Raw genomic sequence first — 20,077 nt, forward strand, 5'->3', positions numbered from 1 at the left:
CGCTGGTGCCGTACGGTCCGCTGTCCTTGGCGGTCAGGGCTGGGGTGGACCGACGACGGGGGCCGGCTTCAAAAACCCATTTGGGCTGCCGAACCGGGCTTCTTAAGAGCAGACACATTTGTGTTTGTCGCAAAAACTGCTTTTACTCAAATAGACGCCCTGTTTTCAGATTTCTATCATTGTACTAATCTGTTTGGTTGGCGTGAAATTGCGAGCTTTCCATTGAGAACCAACACAAAAGTCTGTCTTGACCATGGTCACCATGGATGTACAAAGTTCCACCTATCGCAGCAGGTGTGGAGGCCGGGTTTGTGGGTCTTGCAAATCGCGCTTTGCTGGGTATCCCACTTCCAGCCAGTCTGGCCCCGGCTCAGCCGAGTGGGCCGCTCGCATCGGTTACACTGCAGCGCAGGCTCAGTGGCCACCTGCCGCCGAGTTGCAGTGAGCGTCGCAGCCTGGAAATGTGCAGTACTGACGACTCCACACCTGAAACTTAGCTGCAGTTTGATACGAAAACAAATGATAAAAGTTGTATGTTTTGACATCGGCATTTTTCGTTTTAATCCCGTGTTCCATCTTCAGTTGGTGATTTGGTATCATGGATGAGATCTGGGGTTGGTGTATTTTAAGCCTCTGACACAAGTGTTGTAACTTCTTCCGTATGCTGTCTGGTTTCCGCGCATTGGGATTTTTGTATCATGTTTCTTTTGAGCTTCTCACTTCCTGAGCCTTCCCATTTTTACCAATGTTGTTGTAATACATTGCCCGAATTCATGGTAGGTGTTTTTCTTCCATGTCCGTCATAATTGCATTATCCATTCATGCAATGTAAGCGAAACAATTTCAAAATATAACATATTGGCGGGCATAGACGAGTTGAGAGCTGATTTTAAGCGAGGTTGAGCCTGCATTACCCATGGTCTGACAACGATCCTCCTGATTTTGTCCGAATCAGGAACCAGCCGACAAGACCCCTCCCCCAGACCAGGCAGCAGAATCCGGGTGGACCAGAGAATTTGAGGTCCTGTACAGCGTCGACACATGTATAACTAGCTTACCCACAGGCGCCTGTCGCTGCTCGATAAAGGCTCTTGCCGCTGGTTTGATGACTGTGGGTGTCAACTGGCTCGTCCATGTTAGCAGGTTCGATCTAACCGTCATGCCGTATGGATACACTGGACAACAAGCCATCATTCTCTATGGTCTTCGATGTGACGACCTGTCTATAAATTGTTTACAGTGAGGTGTAATAATATCAGAAATGACACGTTGGAAGGAGTGTGCAGTTGGTTGGGTTTGTTGTTATGGAAAGAAACAAGGACGGAATTATGCTGATTTCGTGTTAATTTGTCAACAGACCTTTCTGAACTGATTGTTTTATCGCTTGTCCATGTCGATCTGTCCAATAACTCACCAATTCAATGCGAGATGTTCGTTCAAGTGGTGAATGCACTGTTCAAGCCCAGCGCATTCAAACCCCGATAACGGGCATAGATACCTTATGATGGCGGTACAAACGTGGTCATTATGATTATGAAATTACGGAGAATTCATCAAATGGCGGTCAGCGCGTCCTAAAACTCTATTGTAGCGGTGGTACGATACCGCTAGCGTAGAGCTGATCTTCGGCGTGCGATCACAGTGGTGTGTTAGACACTGTGCAAGGACCTGATACCGGTCATGAAACATGACTTGCGATAATGCGTTAAGATGTCACTTTCGTAGCATGTGTTACTTGGGCGGCCAGGGAGTTGATGGTGCAAACGCACATCGAAAAATGTGGGGCTTTCTTGACCGTTGTCTGGTATCTTAAGCATGCTGCCCTTCCATTGAGCATAAATGGTATCAGCCTCGTTGAGCCACAATTACGTTTGTAATATTTTGAGGCCTTACAATCGGTTCCAGCTTGCTTCAGTTTTCCTTGTTATAGGTTTCGGTAATTATTAAGGCCGGTTTTATTTACCGGCAGTCGGGACAAGATTTTTATTATCGAACCTGTCGTTCATTTCATAAATCAAGCTGGTCTGTATGGTGCGTGCATAGGTGCAAAAGATTCGTCGAGCGACATTGTGTCATTGAATCCTTTTCACAGGTGATCTATCATGACTCTCCTAACAAGTGTCGGTCTCTCAGCTTTACTTGCTGAGGCTCCCGGCTTCGTTGACATCACTGAAGTGATCATACTTGGCTGGTGTGCTGCATGGTTTACCTGACGTTTTCCAAATTAACAGGCATGAGATGAGTGAGGCACCTATCCCAGCCTGTCAACGTCATCTGTATTGCAGATGCGCTGGTTGAAGCCGCTTCTCCAGCTACCGCGCCTTTTCCAGATGTCTTGCGCGCCTGGCTGCAGGTGACGGCGGTCGTCCATGAGCTGAGCCCCTGGCGTCTCGTCACCGCTGTGTGTGTTCCAGAACGGGCGGGCTCCGGCATCACCGCTCTCTGTTGCTCCAGGTCTACTGGGTGGGACCGATTGTTGGTGGAATCCTGGCCGGGCTCGTCTATACGCATGCCTTCAGGGCACGCCACATGAGCGTCGAGTCGGTCGAGCTGACCGAAGTGAAACCCCAGATGTCGAGCAATAAGTAAACCAAGGTATGCCCCCCTGCAGCGCACGAGAGGTGATCGAACGATAGTCAAATTCCACCGCACGAGGAGTGTCAGTTTAAGACTTCCGCGCACCATGATGCAGTAGTGTCAAGGCAGTTGGCTGGAAAAGCGCCGTGTCGCCGCACGTAGAAACGGGGTCTGCTAGATCAACGTGGAAACGTTGGGCCACTTTAAAAGCATGCAGTTCTATAGATATCTCCAGAGATTTCTTTTGTAATGGTATTTTTGTGAACATGCTTTGTATGTTGGATGGCCGATTGCGAGATGAGATTGCTTAATTTCTAGATGCACACACAAAAACATCCTTCACGAGCATCTCTTCCGCAAGCTTAGCCGCTCCGAAGCGTTAAAAGATAAAAGATCATTGAGGAGCCACCTATACACAAACTTGCTGCATAAACCTGCGTCACAAACGCACGATTCTCTCTTCTTGAGACCGCTTTCCTGTCTTGCTCGTCTCGTTCTCTCCGTCCGTGCTGTCACCTTCTGCTTTCACTGTCGGCTGCTTCCGTTGCGCTTTCCGTGGTCGTGTCATGTCACGTCCCGATGACGAGGCAGTGACGTCATTCGTCACGTCACTGGGCACGCTCGTGAGTTGGCGCTCCGCCGCTGCGCGCTCCCTCGACCGTGCTCACCGATCGCTATAAGCGTGGCATAGAATAAGCCCGCTGGTCGGCGGCTCCCCTCTCCCGGACAGATAGATGCGGACATTCTGCGGTGCGCAAGTGAAGCATGATACATGTGAGGGTTTCGCCTGGTTTGCGGTGCTGTTTTGAGAATTTAAAGCAAGGCGTGTACATACTGCGCGCGTCCCTTTTACATGCTGCTATTGGCTTACGCACGTGGATGCGGCTCCTTACTACGTGCTGAGTCTAGTCTTACCCCTCATAAGCAAAATGTTGTGCTTTTTAATTGACAGATGCGCTCATGGACTGCGACCATCTTCGCATCTAGCGCATGATCAAAGCCCACGCACTATGGTTATATGTTATGGAGAGGAACTTCACACGTGCATATAAGTGCATTTACCGATTTACTGAGCCGAGTGCACAAGCAGCATGCATGTGTGCCAACAAGCTCTAAATGTCGTTCAAGGTTTACTGGCTCGGCCCGCTGATGGGTGGGTGCCTGGCTGCCAAGATCTACAAGGACAACTTCATGGCTGCCAGGCTGTCTCCAGCCGACTACAGCCGCGTGCGATCGCAGACATCGGAGGGCCCTGCCACGACCGAGATAGTGCAAACCATCGACGAATCGTCGCATGAGGCTATGACGCTTCTGGATGATGTGGACAACTGTCTGAACACCTCGCAGTCTGCGGACCCAGAGAAAACGACTGCAATCTAGCTCCGTTAGATTGCCTGGGAGCCTTGTCATTGTTTTCGGACCTGCTGCATCTTGATCTTACGGTCATGAAACGAACACCACCCGGAATTATCCTCTTACTGCTGCTTTGTTATTTTCGGCGTGTGGTTGTGAAGACGGTGACACTAAGACACAGGGCCTGATGTGCGGTACATTTACACCGGAATATTTATGTTTAACCGCGCTTGTGTGTGTGTGTGTGTGTGTGCGTGTGTGTCTGTGTGTCTGTGTGCGGTGTAAGGGCTTATTTATCAATGTATTTAAAAGCTTCCCGCGGTATTTTGCAAAAGTTTCACGGGTGTATTTGACTTGTGCATTTCTTTGTTATTCGCAAGTGTCCACTCTGCACCGGTGCTGGCACCGTGTCGTGTGTTCTCTCCTTCCGGTGGTCTGATGGGCCCGAGAACAGTATGCCGGAAGACCGTTGGCTCTTCTTAGTCACGTCATGTTTTGACCAACCCCACGTTTGGAGCACACTGGTGGCAAACTTTCTCTAACAAAGATCCCTCTTCCTTGTAGCCTTGTCCTGTGAGACATTTCCTCGGGCGACCAATAGTTTTTCTTCGCTGACCACAATCTCGATTATCGCGGTGTTCCTTGGGCCCTGACGCCTGCACAGCAGCGCGATGTGGTCAGTTCGTGTCGGCGTTGTGTTCAAGAAACGATAACAGCTAGCGCGCACCATGGACGGGACACAGGCGGGAGAGGTAGATCGGCCACACGCATTTGGTGGATGGTGTAGCGCGGCTCCTATGTGGGGAGGGGATGTCGCAGGGATTCCTGCGACCTGTACAGACGCGGACCCAGACCGTGCTGCGCTTGTGTGTCAAACAGCGCTATACGCATGAACCGACACCAAGCTATTCCCAGACGAAAAATGTAGTATCATTTGTTGTGTAAGCTAACCCTGCACCAATGATGAACCTGCGTGCTTTATGATAGAACCTTGGCGTAGGGAACATCGTGGAAATGAATCCTGTGCAGATGGGGAAGATGGAAGGCGCCCCAGCGACAGTTGATAGCTGCATGGCCCTGCGCGGTCAGTGCACCATGGAGTGCGTACCCACGTGTCTATGACGCACATCTATGGATGAAGTGTGTGTGTGTGGTACTTCCCCGTCCTCCCCAGCTTACGCATGGTCACAGTGGGCATGGCACGTTTGTGAACTATCAGTAGTGGAAGGCAACGATGACCGTGACGTGGAATGCCGTGGAGAAGTGGGACTGACACTGCTATAGGACACATGTAATCTACCATAGCTCACTTGCAGCATGGGTTGCATAAGAAGTTCTGCTTCGTATTACGAATTGTATTACGTATTACGCAATGTTTAAAGAACCATTTGGTCGTAGATTGCCGGCAGTCGCGCCTGCATCTAAAATGTTGGAGTATTTGTCTTCTGGCTGTTTAGTAGGTTGAATGTCAACCGTCCTAGGTTACGACACCGGAAGTGCACAACAAAGGCCTGCACGCCTGTCACGTAGGAAAATGTTTGCGTCGGGTGATGCGTGCTATATGTATCCCCAGTCACCAAATACATGTACGAATATGAGTATTCAAATGCGACCACTCACACTTTGAGGCCACGAGAGCCGTGCACGACTGTAGGCAGGGCTGCGAGGGACTAAGTACGGCATGGTAATGCAGTTTACTTGCGGTGCTTGACGTTAGAAAAGGACTGGAATCCGAAGCGTTCATATCTGTAGCCTTAGGGGGCGATTGCTTCCTGGTCCACTCTGTGATCGCCAACAGCGACAGGAGTGGTCGATGCTGCAGTCTTTTGTTAACGTCACCGGCTGCCTGCGTTCACGCGATGATCCCAGCACATGCAGGCATCCCCATCCTTATTGTTGACACAACGGCTAGGCCGTCACCTCTGGGTTAGGTTCGAGTGCAACCTGAACAAGCTCACAAGCGGCGGAATGCAGCACTCAGACATTACAGATGGCAGAAGCCTGCTGAACCGTGGTCGTTGCTAAGCAGCTTTTGTGCCGCTGGTCAACATGTGCACTACTGACCTTTACCATGCCAGGCATTGTATAAACCAGACTGGAAGCCAGCGCCCCGGCACTTCACGACACCACACCTTAACAAGCCGAATCTGAGGTTTACAAATATTTAGGCCCTTTTATCATCGCTGGGGCGCTTTCTGGTTTAATTTCGGTAGGCTGTGTTTTGTCACTTATGTGAAAATCGCGGACCAGCCCACAACAACAAGCACTATATATTCAGCGTCGTCCGTGTCGACGGCCACTGCTGGACCAGTCGTCAGCTAGCGGGCTCCGCGCTCCAACACGCGTACCGTCAAGACGCCTGCCGTCAAGCCCGAGAACTCCGTGCCATCGTGAGCACGGCGAGGTGGCGACGCGCCGTCAGCACTCGCTCCCCTGCCGCCATGGGCGCTCTGCTCTCCTGGACACTGCTGGCGGCTGTGGTGGCGGTCATCCACGCGATTGACGAGCCCTTCGATGTCAAATCGTACCTGCTCGCGCGGCCAGGGCGTATGTTATGACCGGCGCTCACTAACGGCAGCGTCACCGTCCTGCTCGGCCTCAGCTTGACCAACGTCGAGGTCGACGTGAGTCGCAGCGCAGTCACCGTCAGCGGCTGGCTGAACATCGGCTGGAAGAACCCTGCTCTCAGCTGGACCAGCGATAACTCAGTCTTGAAGAACATCGAGCGCACGTACCTGCACATGGATCAGATGTGGATTCCCGACATGAGGCCGATCAACATGCTGGACATAGCCAAAAGCTGGTTTGGAAAGACGGTAGCGCTTGTTTGGCGCGATGGACGCGCCCACTTGGGCTTGCCGGTGACCATCAGCTTCCGCTGCAAAAACACCGTCACCGACGACTCGGACCAGTTCAGGTGCCCCATCACGATCGGGCCTTGGGTGCACAGCGTCGATGAGGTGGACGTGCAGCCGGCGTCAGACACCGTCGACGTCTCCCACATAGTGGCCAGCGGCGCCTGGAGGGTGGCCAGGTCGTCTGTGGTGCGAAGAGAGGTGACGTACGCCTGCTGTCCGCGGGAGTTTGCCATGCTGGACATGGAGCTCATCTTGCGCCCGCAATACTGCTAGGAGCCTTGGGACCACGGCCACCTCGTCAGACGCAGCCGAGTCAGAACGCATCACAGCGAGGACCTGGCCCGGGTCGAAGACGCCGCCGTCACCAGGGCTGGGCTGGCACCGCATCGGAACAATGACCAGTGTTGGTCGCAGTCGCTATGCGGTATAAGATTCTTCTGCGTAACGACCCACAGGGAACCGATAGTGCGGTGGCGAAGCTGCGTGGGTGGAAAACCAGCGGTGCGGGGCTCGATTTCCGCGGTTCCCGCCCTTTCTGCCGAGGTGAGAGGCAGGCGACGCCATATACCGAGCATGTCGTAAAGCGCTGGTAAGGGCAGCAAGGACCTGGCTTGGGCTACAGACGCCGTCACATTTTCGTCGTGTCAGCTGTTTATCGATAATCCGTATCTTTTTGAAATCTCCACTGCGTCTTGTAATCAACTTCCATGCTTTATGATGCAATAAAAATGTGCTGTCAAAGTGCATGGATTTGTCTTAATTCTCCGGCAGCAGCAGGCAATGTTTCCTGGCTGCCTTCCCCCAAAGGAGTGTCCCAGCAAAAGGTGTGCGAGGACTCCTTGGCTTATTCTGAACCCACAGGTCTGATTTTGAGCAGTGTGGTCAACGTTGGCGCCAAATATAACAAAAATATGACATCATAACATCAAAGCTGTGCCTTCGTTTAACCTTTCCGGCCCGGCGTTGATAGTGCATGCACTTACTCGGCTATCCCGCGTGGTTGGTACGGTATACTACATGTAGTAGATTTCATGGAGTGGGGAAACCTGTGAGCGAGCATCCATAAGGAATGGGACTAGGTAACGGGCTGGGCTGGGTACAGATTTTGCGAGCATTATGGGTAAGGGTGCGGGAATGCGCAAGGATGTCACTTTTTAGAACTGGTAATGGGGCTCAGCCGATAACGTTGACCTAACCGTCCCGAATAAAACGTATTTCCTCCCGCATTTTGGTCACTTAGATTCTCGTTCCTGCTGTCAAAATTAAAAGTATTATTTTTAAAAATCGGCCGATAAGAGACATCTGTACGGAAAATGGCATGTCAGTGAAAAATGAAGTGGAATGAAAATTGAAATGACATGTGAAAAATGACAATGAAAATGTGAAACTGCATCTCAGTGAGGAGCTGAGAGCTGGGCGTAACTCCTGTTAAATTGCGTAAGCAAGATGGTCCGATATGATTAACGGAGACACATCTCTTAAGCGGTGGTAGAAGACGGTCTGCGGCTGAAAAATACGACTTTGCGCTGGAAAGCGTGACCTTGTGTCCACGCAGCTTGCAGAAAAGTGTGTGCAAAACACATTTTCCGTTGAGAGGTCACAACAAAATGTATCAAATGCAGTGTCGGGAGGCACCTGTTCCTAAACGTTAAACTGGACATGACCCTCAACAGACATGTTGACTGAAAATACATAACAGGTAAAGGTTGGTGACAGGGCGGGGCAACCGAGCGGGCATCGTGGTTTAAAAAAGCGACCGGAATTTGGCATAAGTTTGAAGATCATATGAGTAAGAATGACGTTGCACTCTTGATATTTTGGCATGATGAGTTCGGAGTTCGCTGAAAATAATCAACCTTCAGTTTGCGAGGAGTTAGCGTGCAAGTAATTTCCATATTGAGATATTTGACGTTTTGAAGCTGTGTCGATCACCAGATTTTTTGCAAAAAAAAAACACGAACCCCTCGCCAGCATGTATTTCACCCTGTAACACATCAGACGGCAAATTGTGCCGATTCCATTCCTGGACACCCTTTTGTAATGCTATCATGTGGAGGATGTACGGCTAAACTGACCTCTACTATTACATGGCATTGCCCTTCTCGATTTCAAACGAGGCCAATGACCTCGAACGACGTTTTACCCTTGCAAACATTCCTACGATGTCCCTATGATATCACTTAATTTGATGAAAACGATGAGTTTGGACCTGCTTAGGCCTCACTAATTTGTGGTTAACACGCGTCTTTGTGCACACTTACGCTACGCGCTGGGGGGAGCTATTTAACCCTCCTCTGAGATTTAAAAAACAACTAAGAAAGCCAGAGACACCAAAGTCAGAGGCCAGATTGGTCGGTATGTAAACCCCCTAGTGTCAGATCTTTAGGGCTCTAGGTCATGACCTCCAGGTTAGATAGGTTCAGATATATTTAAATTACACGTCGGTGTCCGAAGTGCCCTCAAATTACTTACGTAACATACTTAACCTAGGAACTTATTCTGAGCAAAAGGTAAATGATGTCCATTTAAGGTCAGCGACCTTATTTGATATTTAGAAGGTTACGATGACCAAGACCCGCGACACTATTATTTTTAATCAGCAACAAGTGTTATGCTTGGCCGTATGTTGCTTAAATCAAAATCTTAATCCAGGTCATTTTAGGCCAGTGACCATCACTGGTCTTCATTCAATCCCAATGAGACCACAGTTAACGCACCTGTGATCAATAAATTCGAAAGCAACACAAAAAACTATCCTCATAAGTGAAGTTATTCAAGTGAGAACTGTTTGGTTTTGACTTCATACCTGATCGAGGTAGATGGAATAAGCTGTTATCTTAAACATAACTGTATTATTGGGCATTAACCTATCTCGCAGATGCATGGCTTTGTCTAAGATTCGTTTGTCACATCAAATTTCACGATGCCCCAGGATTGCCTTTGCTGACAGCCATAACTTGGCTTTGACCTGTCATGGGCGAGTAATCTTGCATGGCATATTTGAATTGTGGACACCAAACTATTTTTATGCATTTGCCCACATCTATGTGAAGTTTGGTGCGGCTACACCGCATAATTTATAATTATTCCGGAGAGCCGCTCGAGAGGTTCAAATGCAGCCGCTGCCAGAAAGCTGCGTCAGACACGCCCGATATGAATCGGTGCCGCTTGTAGGATAAGGTTCCGCAAGAGTCTCTTGACCCTACAGGGACACTGAGCGCCCCGGCCAATAAGGCATTTTGGACTTCTACGGCCCCGCGGTGTGCGATATTTACCAAACGTGCCAATCATTTTGGTCGTTGTTATGGAACGTGCGCTGTGTTCATGCAACCAGCGACGATTTTCACCATGCTCCCAAATTTTGCACAGAATCTACGTTTGACAGAACTGGTTGATAGCCGATATTACTGCTTTAAGTCCGCTGTTGCGCGCGTTATGACAAAGAGCCTTCCTTTTGCATGCAAGGTTTCGTGGTGACGCAAGGGAACACCAGGATTTACCCTGCAGCGACGTTGGCTACGAGCTTTAGAACCACACAAAAGCATTTCCAGCGGAGCGATGAGATGGTCTCGAAGCTGGATGATCCACGCTGTGAATTGTTATGGAACAGACGCACCGGAACAATGGGAACCAAACACCAGCTATGGTTCGCCGGCTGCAAGCTGGCCCAGAGAATACGCCTGTGGCGCCACCTTTTCACGGTGGTAACGCCACTACTTCACAAAGAGCAAATCAGGCTACCGTCTACAACACCGCAGCGGAAAGCTTCCTAGATACGCTGTTGGAAAGGCGTGGAAACGTTACAAAAGGTGGGATGTTTCAACAAAAAAAATCCAAAGTGAGACGATTCAAAATTATATCGCAAGTGGAAGTGTAAGAAAAAAATGTGCTTTGTAAATCGACCACTTCCACAAATCAGCATAGCCATTGGCCGGCATGGCTATCCGAAATCGGTGATATGGAGCCCCCGGTCCTTTGAGCCTAAATTTGACCATGAGTGGTGACCTTGAACGGGCAGGTTCTTACGGACGCCAATTTCTTTGCTGTTAGATATTCTGATGGTTGAAATTTTGCAATGAGCCGGTAACTTTTGGGTAATATGGAATTCCCATAATTTTAGCGGGATTTTTAAAGCGTGCTAGTTTTAGCGCTAGGAATTGTTCTGAAATTTATAAATCCAAAATCGGCCGTCATTTTTTGTGAAGTCCAGTTCCCGGCCATTGCAAGCATAAAGTTCGTTTTGAAAGGTGACTTTGAGAGATCGGGACCTTCTGACAGACTTTTTTGCTCTGTGAATGTGCAGACGCTTAACAGTTGAAATCGGCTGCTAACTTTTGGGTGATATGGAGTTACCCGTCCTTTGAGCTTGAATTTAACCTTGAATAGGGACCTTGCGAGGTCAGGACTTTTCGACGGCCCCTAGCTCATGCGTTAGTGGTTGTTCTGATACTCACAAATCTCAAATCGGACTGTAAGTTTTTGTTGATACGGAGTTACTGTGTGACCTTGAATTTGACCTTGTAGCTCATGTTATGGAAAAGTAGACGCGTTCCTGTGCCATGATTGACCATCTGCCGCGTTTTTAGCGAAATCGGAACTTGCCGCCAGGTAAATCGTTAAACAAATCACCGACTATACGAACATTTAGAATAGGGCCATCAAACTTAAACTGTTGAACTTTTTTACATCCAGTATGAAAGCCCTCGATGCCCCACAACAAGCCTTAACTGGAGTTATCATCAGACTTTGAGCTTTCCTCGGCATAAGTTTTGTTAAATGGAAGGGATTATCGATTTCTTCTGAATCTGAATGCAGAGGGAGGGACTAAACGGCCGACCAAACCTGCTAACAGCCCCATGCTCCGAACCTATTGCACCGATTGACATGACGCCTTTGCCATTCGATGCCGCTTGGATGAAAATCTACCCTTTCCAGAACATGGTGGCCTTGAAGCAGGTCAAATGTCACCAACAATACGAAAAAATACCTAAAATGTCTGCAGACAACTCCATGGTCCGAGCCTATGGCACCGATCACCATGAAACCTTCACCAATTGATGCGCCATAGTTGATATATTGTTCTTTACAGAACATAGTGACCTCTGATCAGGTCAAAGGTCACCAAAAACGATCAAAACCACCAAAATTGACAGTAGAGAGCCCATGCTCCGAGCCCATGGCACCAATTATTGTGAAGCCTTCACCAACCGGTGTGCAATAGTCGATATCCCATCATCTATCCTCTCGAGAATATGGCGACCTTGGTTCAAGTCAAATGTCACAAAAGTACAAAAGAAGGAAAAATGGTTTTGCAGGCAACCCTATGCCCCGAGCCCATGGCACCATAGCCTCGGTGCATGGGGTTGCCTGCAGTTAATTTTAGTGGTTTTGGCCGTTTTTGGTGGCCTTTGACCACGCTGAAGTTCACCATGTTCTAAAAAGAATATTATATCGATTACGGCGCATCGATTGGTGAAGGTTTCATGCCAATCGGTGCCATAGGCTTGGAACATGGGGTTGTCTGCGGCCAATTTTGGTGGTTTTGGCCGTTTTTGGTGACCTTTGACCCGACTCAAGGTCACCATTTACTGTCAAGAATAAGCAATCGACCAAGAGGCATTGAATGGTGAATGTTTCATGTTGATCGGTGTGATAGGCTCGCAGCACAGGGCTGTCAACAAGTTCCGTCAGCCGTTTAGTCCCTCCTAAATACAGACCTGCCGCCACTTTACATACGTGTGCTTTCGCATGATTTGATTACCAGCATGATTTGACCACTTCCTGGGGGGGTTCAAGATGACCAATGTGGTCGACGCGTCTTTGTACCACAAAAAATAAGGAAAATGCACGCCTGAAGGATTTCAGTTTTGAAAAATATTTGTAGGAACCAAAACTTTCTTCGTTCATTTCTTTATAAATTATCCTTGTCACCAAACGTTAGCGTGTGTCAGGGATGCGAGGTTTATCTACTATCTACCTATTACAGATTCGTGTTAACAAGTTTTAACGTGTTACACGAGGCATCTTTAATTCTCATATGTTGAGGTTTGATAGCTGAGGATAGATATGCATCTTGGGCGTGTTGTTGTGCGAAGAAGAAATTGGAAACCTGCGCGTCTGATTGATCCATGCACTGCCGGCAGTGGGGCAGCTCCACCGTCTGCATATTGTGATTGCCATTGGCAGTTTGTGCTACTGGCGTCACTCGCAGTTTCTCTCGGTCTTTCTTTTCGCTATTCTTTTGATTGCTTTTGGACCAAAGACATTGAAATGTTTTGGCTCATCTAAAGTATTTTGTAGTTAGTTTGTTGGCTATGTACTTATTACACATTCAGGCACACTACATCGAAATGTTATTTACTATCCATTTATTGCATGTTTGGGTGAGAAAAACTGGAACCTTGTCAATGCCCATTGTTGCAAGAACATGGGGTTCACTCCTTCCACTGCATGATCCCAACAGTTTTATTTTTCCTGCAACCATTGTTTAAAACGTGGGGGTTCCTTGGTGTTTTTAGCCACAAGACATTTTGTTCCCAGCAAATGTACACTGGAAAGAATGTCAAAAATTGTTCTCTGTGAGGAACGTGGAATGAAGGCAAGCTGTTCCTGAAACTTCGACAACACCGCGTGCCACTCACACGACTAAACGAGGAATACTGCTTGCGGGTTTCGGCCGAATCATTCTACCATATCCCACACAATTTTTCCTTTCAACGCACTCAGTGCCCAGGTCCACTGCTGCTCACCAGCATATGTTTAACCCACCTACCGTCCACCAATGGCACCGATGCGCTCAGACGCCAGGCCCGAGCCCGCGATCGAAACAACAGCGTATTTTGTCATAGGCGTAGGGATAGTTCAAAAAGTAGGGGCCAAGCTCAGGGCGTACTTCGGGTACGTTTTCTGGAAAGCAAGCCCGATGACCGGGAGGGGGGGGGGGAGTAGAGATAGAGGTTGTTATCGCCCTTTAATCAAATGTAATGGCTGCTATGTTAGCTATGCATCTGGAGCTGTTTCTCATTGGTGCACGCTCTTGCCTATTCGACTCGTCTATGTCATTCAGCAAATAAGTCTATCCAGCTTCCCGAGATTATTCGTTAATTTCAACGCTGTTTTTCCTGGGGAGGCGGAATTCCACAAGCGAGTAGGCATTTTGAGTCATTGAGGAGGCGTCTGTCTCCACAGGGTAGATGCCAAAATACGGCTTGGACATAGGCTGGTGAGAATTCTGAAAATGAATCGATGGCTTATAGTGCGACAGATTTTTCATGTGCCTTCATTTCGCTGGCTGCTTTTCAACAGATAAGGCTTGTCGCAGCAGTTTGGGCGGAAGCAAATTCGAAAGCTTGAAACTACCGAAAACAATGTGACAAAAGCCATAAAACTGGAGATTCTCCTTTGAAAACCAAGCCACAGAATGAAAGCCCTTCTGTCATATATCCCTTATCTGAGCCCTACACCCGTCCGCCGTCGGCGGCCACTGTCCTGACCCGGCTGTCTCCCGAATGACTGACCGCGATCTGATCGTATGGCTGATTTGTTGCACATTTTTAGATCAGCATTACTACTAATTGGTGTGAAAAACATATGCTGGACACCTGCAACAGTATCTTTTTCCGAATTTTCTTCCCTCACACCACACCACCGGAGAAAAAAAGCATATGGGAAGCTGCCTGCCTAGGCATGAATTGGCCCAACGGACATTTGATTGCTGATCATTTAACGTAGACGACTTGATCTGATTTTGTGCATAGTCAGGGGCGTAGCCAGTCTTGCCAATTAGGAACACAGGGTTGACAAAAGTCCTTAGTATGGTGAGTCCCCCCCCCCCCGCCAAAAAATCCCCGGATATAGCTGACTTGTTAACAAGGGACAAGGTTTTCTTCGTTTTATTGTAATTTTTACCTTGAAGCCGGAACAGAAACCGGAAGCTATGCTCAGATCAACTCTGTTTGTATTTTGAAGTCAATCAACTGCAGAATTCAGGCGTTGAAAGGCTGCATGGATTTAACTGCGGTCGCCCTAGATTTACAATGCTTTAGTGGACTCTTTTTAAACTGATAGAATTCAGAAGCTTTGCCAGAATGCTTTATCTGGGTTCTACAGATATTCAGGATATCGCGAAGGTAAATGGTATATCGATATGTTTGATCAAAATTTTAAGATGAAAATTTGAATGCAGATCGAGCGGTCAACAATGTGTATTAACATGACTAAGCCATGTTTGTCTGGAAACGTTAAGCACTCAGTCAGAACCGATAAGTGATGCAATCTATGTAACGCGGTTTTTTAACTTGCACGGTCGCGAATCTCGACAACAAAGACCTCGACACCATGCGTTGCAGTCTCCATGGTCCGCGGAGCGTCAGCGTAATGGTTAATTTTTAGTCGTGACCTACCGGTGAACGAAAATGATGATACTTTTGAAATAATTGCCTTCATGCACTTAAATCCATCAGTGATACAAATTACTGTGACGTAATTTTGAGCATGTACACTCGCAAATCTTAATAACAAAAACCTCGACTTCCAATGCGACGGCAGCAGAGATGAGGTTATTCAATTGACAACAACATCACGAAGATCATTAGCGTGATGTGTGATGGGGCATACAGAGGCGTATAGTCCGTGTTAGGTTCAGAGCACCATGAGAACACCATTTCCACTGATCACCCACAACAGTCCAACCCGTATCGCGCCAACATACAGCGAAGCAAGCGTGCAAGTTCTGCGAGATTCGTCTGTCTGTCGTCAAAAATAACACTTTACCTAGATATACATATATACATGTATACATATATATATATATATATATATATATATATATATATATACATATATATATATATATATATATATATATATATATGTATATCACTACAAATCACTACTATACTTATGGGTACGTTAACATCCATGTACATTTCATTATTTAATGGGGGGTCGTAAACATTTATAAGCATGATAGATCGTTCATTCACGGAGTGGAATGATACTGAAATGTTGAATGATCTTGAAATATTCTACAACTTCTTAGATAACAAATACATTATGCATCACTCAGCAGATTACTACCGCGGACAAACACTGGTTATTAGGCAAAAACCCACAGCTTACGTTCATGCCGACTTAATACCTACCCGTCTGTGAGCATGACACAAGGTTTGCATACAGCTATATGTGAATGTCATGAAACGTGTGTTTGTTTGAAAAATCTGGTGTAATAGTCACGCATGACATGAGAGAGAAGTCATCACATTTGGGACGGGGAAATCAATCACGTTTGGCCTTTGAGCTGCAAGCGTAGAAACGTGGGATCTCTACGTTTCATGGCACCCCGCTTCCCCTCCCCCCCCCCCCCCCCGCTTCCAAGATTGTTGAGATTTACCCTATGGCAACCAAAGAAGAAATTAAATGCAAAATGAGTATGGGCGACAACTCTTTCTGAGCCATTCCTCTGCCTAGGTCTCGGCAGGCAGCGCCAGTCCACATATTATCTTCCCAGCTAAGCACTTCCATTTACCTTCTTTCTTTCTGTGCCGTTACCCAAGAACAGGTAACTAGGAGTGCCCCTCTCATAACCGATATCCGATATCATATATCCGATAGTTTCAAAATTTTGTATCGTTTAAAGATTGGCTGTGATTTTTGTGGAGGATGCACCTTTTCTATAAGACGCACGCCTTTTTGCAAAATTACTAGCCGACCTAGTAGAAAAGCATAATTTATGCTCCAAATCAAGCAGCATTAATTTAAATAAGGAAGAATCAAAATGTTATAGAGTAGATGTGACATTGTTTTATTAATAAAGTACCTAACCATACTTATTATTCCAATATTTCTACTTACTATGCTTGCAACAAAATTAGTGTTTCGTAATTTGTAAATTGAGCCTTTCGGCCATCTCCTGTAAGATCTCGAATTGCACTTCATGACATAGCTTTTCTGCATTTATAAACTGCTGCAAAGTGCTCCAAATGGTTCCCGGACACAACGTCATTCAGCTTAGTCCACACCGAGTTACCAATAGGGCCGGCGATAGCCATGAGCGGACTCATTACGCTTCGGCCGCCAGCATTATCTACCCATTTCAAACGGGTCAGTATAGTTTGCATCTGTGCAACGACTAGTGAACATCATTCCAAAGCTGTTTAAATGACATCTGAAATGCTCTAGCCCCGGTTGGCTTTTCACGGGCAGTACCACGGCCTATTGGGCACATAACCAGAGCGTGCGTTAAGGCCTACGCAATGCCCACACAAGCCTTCGAGCGTGAAACATGGTGTGTACGCGGCTAAATCAGTTTACCATGCAAGGTATGTTTACCTGAAAAATAAAGTCCAACGGTCACATATGACAAGTTGAAAAGAACCACATGTCCCAACGAGCACACAAGAGAAGCAGAGTTAACAATAGGGCCGGTGATAGGTATCAGTGGACTCTACGATTCGGCCGTCAGCATTATCTGCCGATTTTAATCGTGTCAGCTTAGTTTACATCAGTGAAATCCCTAGCCGACACTATCCCCAAACTGTCTAAATGGCAATTCATGTATTCTTGTTGGCGGATTATTCCCGGGGACCAGCACTGCTAACTGGGCAAATAAGAGCAGCGTGCCACGTGCCCAGTTGTCCGACGTCAGACCAAACAGCCTGCCAGCCGAAACTCGTTTGTTTTCGCTATACAATGTACCATAGAACGTGTGCTCATCTAAACGTCCCTGTATCACGGTCAGGACCCTGAAAGTATTGTAGCCTCGAGAGATTGTTCCTCGGGGCCCACCATGCCCTAGAGAGATTTTATCCCTCGGGGCACAAAGCCACAGCGTACGTTAAGGCCAACGCAATACCTAACCGCCTGCGAGCCTGATACAAGGCTTGTATGCGGTTATGTGTATATACCATAAAACGCGTTGGTCACACATTACAAAACAGGGAAAACGCTACGTCAGTGCAGAAAAATGAATAAGGAAGTCCACTTCCGGCTGGTAGCGCCGGTCACCAACCAAATCTCATTTCCATTACGGCCGCCTGCCATGAGACGTCCATTTTGATTCCACGACCTAACTTTGCTACATTTAGAAAGTACTGGAGGTCCAAATGATTTCTGAATGAACTTGCATTAAAATAAATTCAATCGATGTTACCGACAGTGGCCGTTGATAGACTAAGCAGACTCTTCAAGTTTCGGCCGCTACCATTGTCTGTCCACTTCAAACGTGCCAGTATAGTTTACATCGATGATATCATTATCAGCAACACCATTTTAAAACCATGCATGCAATTTTGCTAGCAGCATGGAGACAGTGGACCCATCCTTCCTGAATAAAATGTCATTCGGGTATGCCCACTCCGAGTGGCCAATAAGAAGATGATAGGCGGAAAGCAAACTCTTTACGTTTTGGCCGCCAGTATCATTTGTCCAATTCAAACGTGTCAATATAATTTCCATTGGTGCAACGACTAGTGGACATCATTCTAAAGCTGTTTAAACGGCATATGAAATATTCTAGCCCCGGTTAGCCTCTCACGGGCAGCACCACGGACTATAGGGCGCATAGCCAGAGCGTGTGTCAAGGCCCACGCAATACCCACACGCCTTCGAGTGTGAAACATGGTGTGCATGCGGCTAAATGTATATACCATGAAAGGTGTGTTTACCTGAAAAGTCAAGTCCAGCGGTCATATATGACACGCGGAAAAGCGGCACACATGCCAACGAGCGCACAATAGAACGAGAGTTACCAATAGCGCCGGTGATAGACTTGAAACACAGCTCTTTACGTCCCGGCCGCCAGCGTGGTCTGTCCATATCAAACGCTGCAGTTTAGTTTTATCGGTGCGATCATAACCGGAAACCATTGTCGTTTAATAGAGCAATTGAAATATTCCACCATTAGCAGGTCGTGCCTGAAGAGCACCACGACCTACTGGGCACATCGCAACAGCGTGCGTTAAAGCCGACGCAATATGTAACCGTATGCGAAACTCAAACAAGCTGTGTATGCGGCCTTACGCATATACCATGAAGCAGTGCTTCACTGTACGTCACGGTGATTCCCTGGCCGACACAGTAGGCCGCTAGTTGACTTAAGGGGCCCCAGTCAATGTAAATCACAGGCCCGAGCCATGTAGCTTTTTTAAAATGGATCCCAGAGGCCAGGCCACGTTAGTGGCATTATGCTCAGGAATCATTTGGAGCACCTTGCAGTAGTTTCCAAATGCAGCAGAGCCATTTCATGCAGTTCAGTTGGAGATTTCAAAGCAGGCAGCCGTAGGGTAAGTTGAAGAGTTTGGCTGTAAAAGTGATAAAAGGTCTGCCGCTGGCACCTGTAACATAAACGGAGGAACGTTTCAGAAAGGGAGGAGGGCGCCCCTAGTCGCACTGTTGGCGATTCTTCCCAACAAATTCCATAAGTTTAATGTTCTACAGTCTCAGAGTGGGGATGCCGTTGCACTTGAGCCTTCCTTGGCATAGGAGCCACAGGCACATTTCCATAGGATATTTTGATTCATCTGCTTCGCCATGTGCAACCATTGTCCTTTATTTGTCAGATAAACACGCTTTGTGGGAGGTATATGCCTATAGCTGCAACCTAACAATTGTTCATGTTCGCAGGCGATTAGGTTACTGTGTCGGCCTTGCTGTACCCTGTGTGTGTGTGCCACTGTCCGTGGTGGTGTGCAGTAGTAACCTGCCGAGGATTGCCATATAGTCCGTGGTCGTGTGCATTAGTAATCTGGCGAGGATTGCACATTTTGATTGCTTATAAACACTAATAAAAAGGTATGCGCTGATGATAGCACCGATGGAAAATGTACTGACATCTGAAATGATCAGATGATGCTGGCGGCCGAAATGTAGAGTCCGCTTACGCCTATGAACGACTCTATCGGTAATACGGGATTGGCTTACTCAAATGACATCTTGTTCAGGAATGGCAGGGTCATTTTTTTCACGATATGAGGGAAAATATCTGCATGTTCTTAAAATGGTGCTGCTAGTGGTAGCATCGATTGAAACTATTTTGGCACGTTGGAAACGGGTGGATAAGGCTGGCGGTCGAAAGGTAAAAAGTACGATTATGCCCATCAACGGCCATATTATTGACTTGCATTGGGCTCACCTAAAAGTCATTTTGTTCAGGAATTATTTTAAACACCCTGCAGCCGTTTACAAGAGCAGTAAAGTAATATAACGCATTGAAATTGGAGAGTTCATTGTAGACGGCCGGAATGTAAATTGAAGAGTTGGGCTGCAAATGTCATACAAGATCTGGCGTTGGC

The 20,077-nt window shown here is 47.4% G+C and overlaps 2 protein-coding genes across 2 annotated transcripts in view; both read left to right on the plus strand.

Annotated features, from left to right (window-relative positions):
- Positions 1-3,858, plus strand: part of LOC119105737 (aquaporin AQPAe.a) — a 42,975-nt gene extending 39,117 nt beyond the window's left edge. The window contains exons 5-6 of the mRNA XM_037229222.1: positions 2,455-2,595; positions 3,706-3,858. Of these exons, the coding sequence (XP_037085117.1) occupies positions 2,455-2,589 (135 nt within the window). The 3' untranslated portion in view covers positions 2,590-2,595; positions 3,706-3,858. The remainder of the gene's footprint in view (positions 1-2,454; positions 2,596-3,705) is intronic.
- Positions 3,859-5,025: 1,167 nt separating this feature from the next.
- On the plus strand, positions 5,026-7,061 carry LOC119105401 (acetylcholine receptor subunit alpha-type acr-16-like). Its single transcript, XM_037228867.1, has 2 exons — positions 5,026-5,030; positions 6,509-7,061. Exons 1-2 carry the CDS (start codon positions 5,026-5,028, stop codon positions 7,059-7,061), a joined length of 558 nt encoding a protein of 185 aa, XP_037084762.1.
- Positions 7,062-20,077: the final 13,016 nt, after the last annotated feature.

The sequence above is a fragment of the Pollicipes pollicipes genome, unplaced genomic scaffold (assembly GCF_011947565.3).
Source record: "Pollicipes pollicipes isolate AB1234 unplaced genomic scaffold, Ppol_2.1 Scaffold_6138;HRSCAF=7277_pilon_pilon_pilon, whole genome shotgun sequence".
NCBI classification, from domain to species: Eukaryota; Metazoa; Arthropoda; class Thecostraca; order Pollicipedomorpha; family Pollicipedidae; genus Pollicipes; species Pollicipes pollicipes.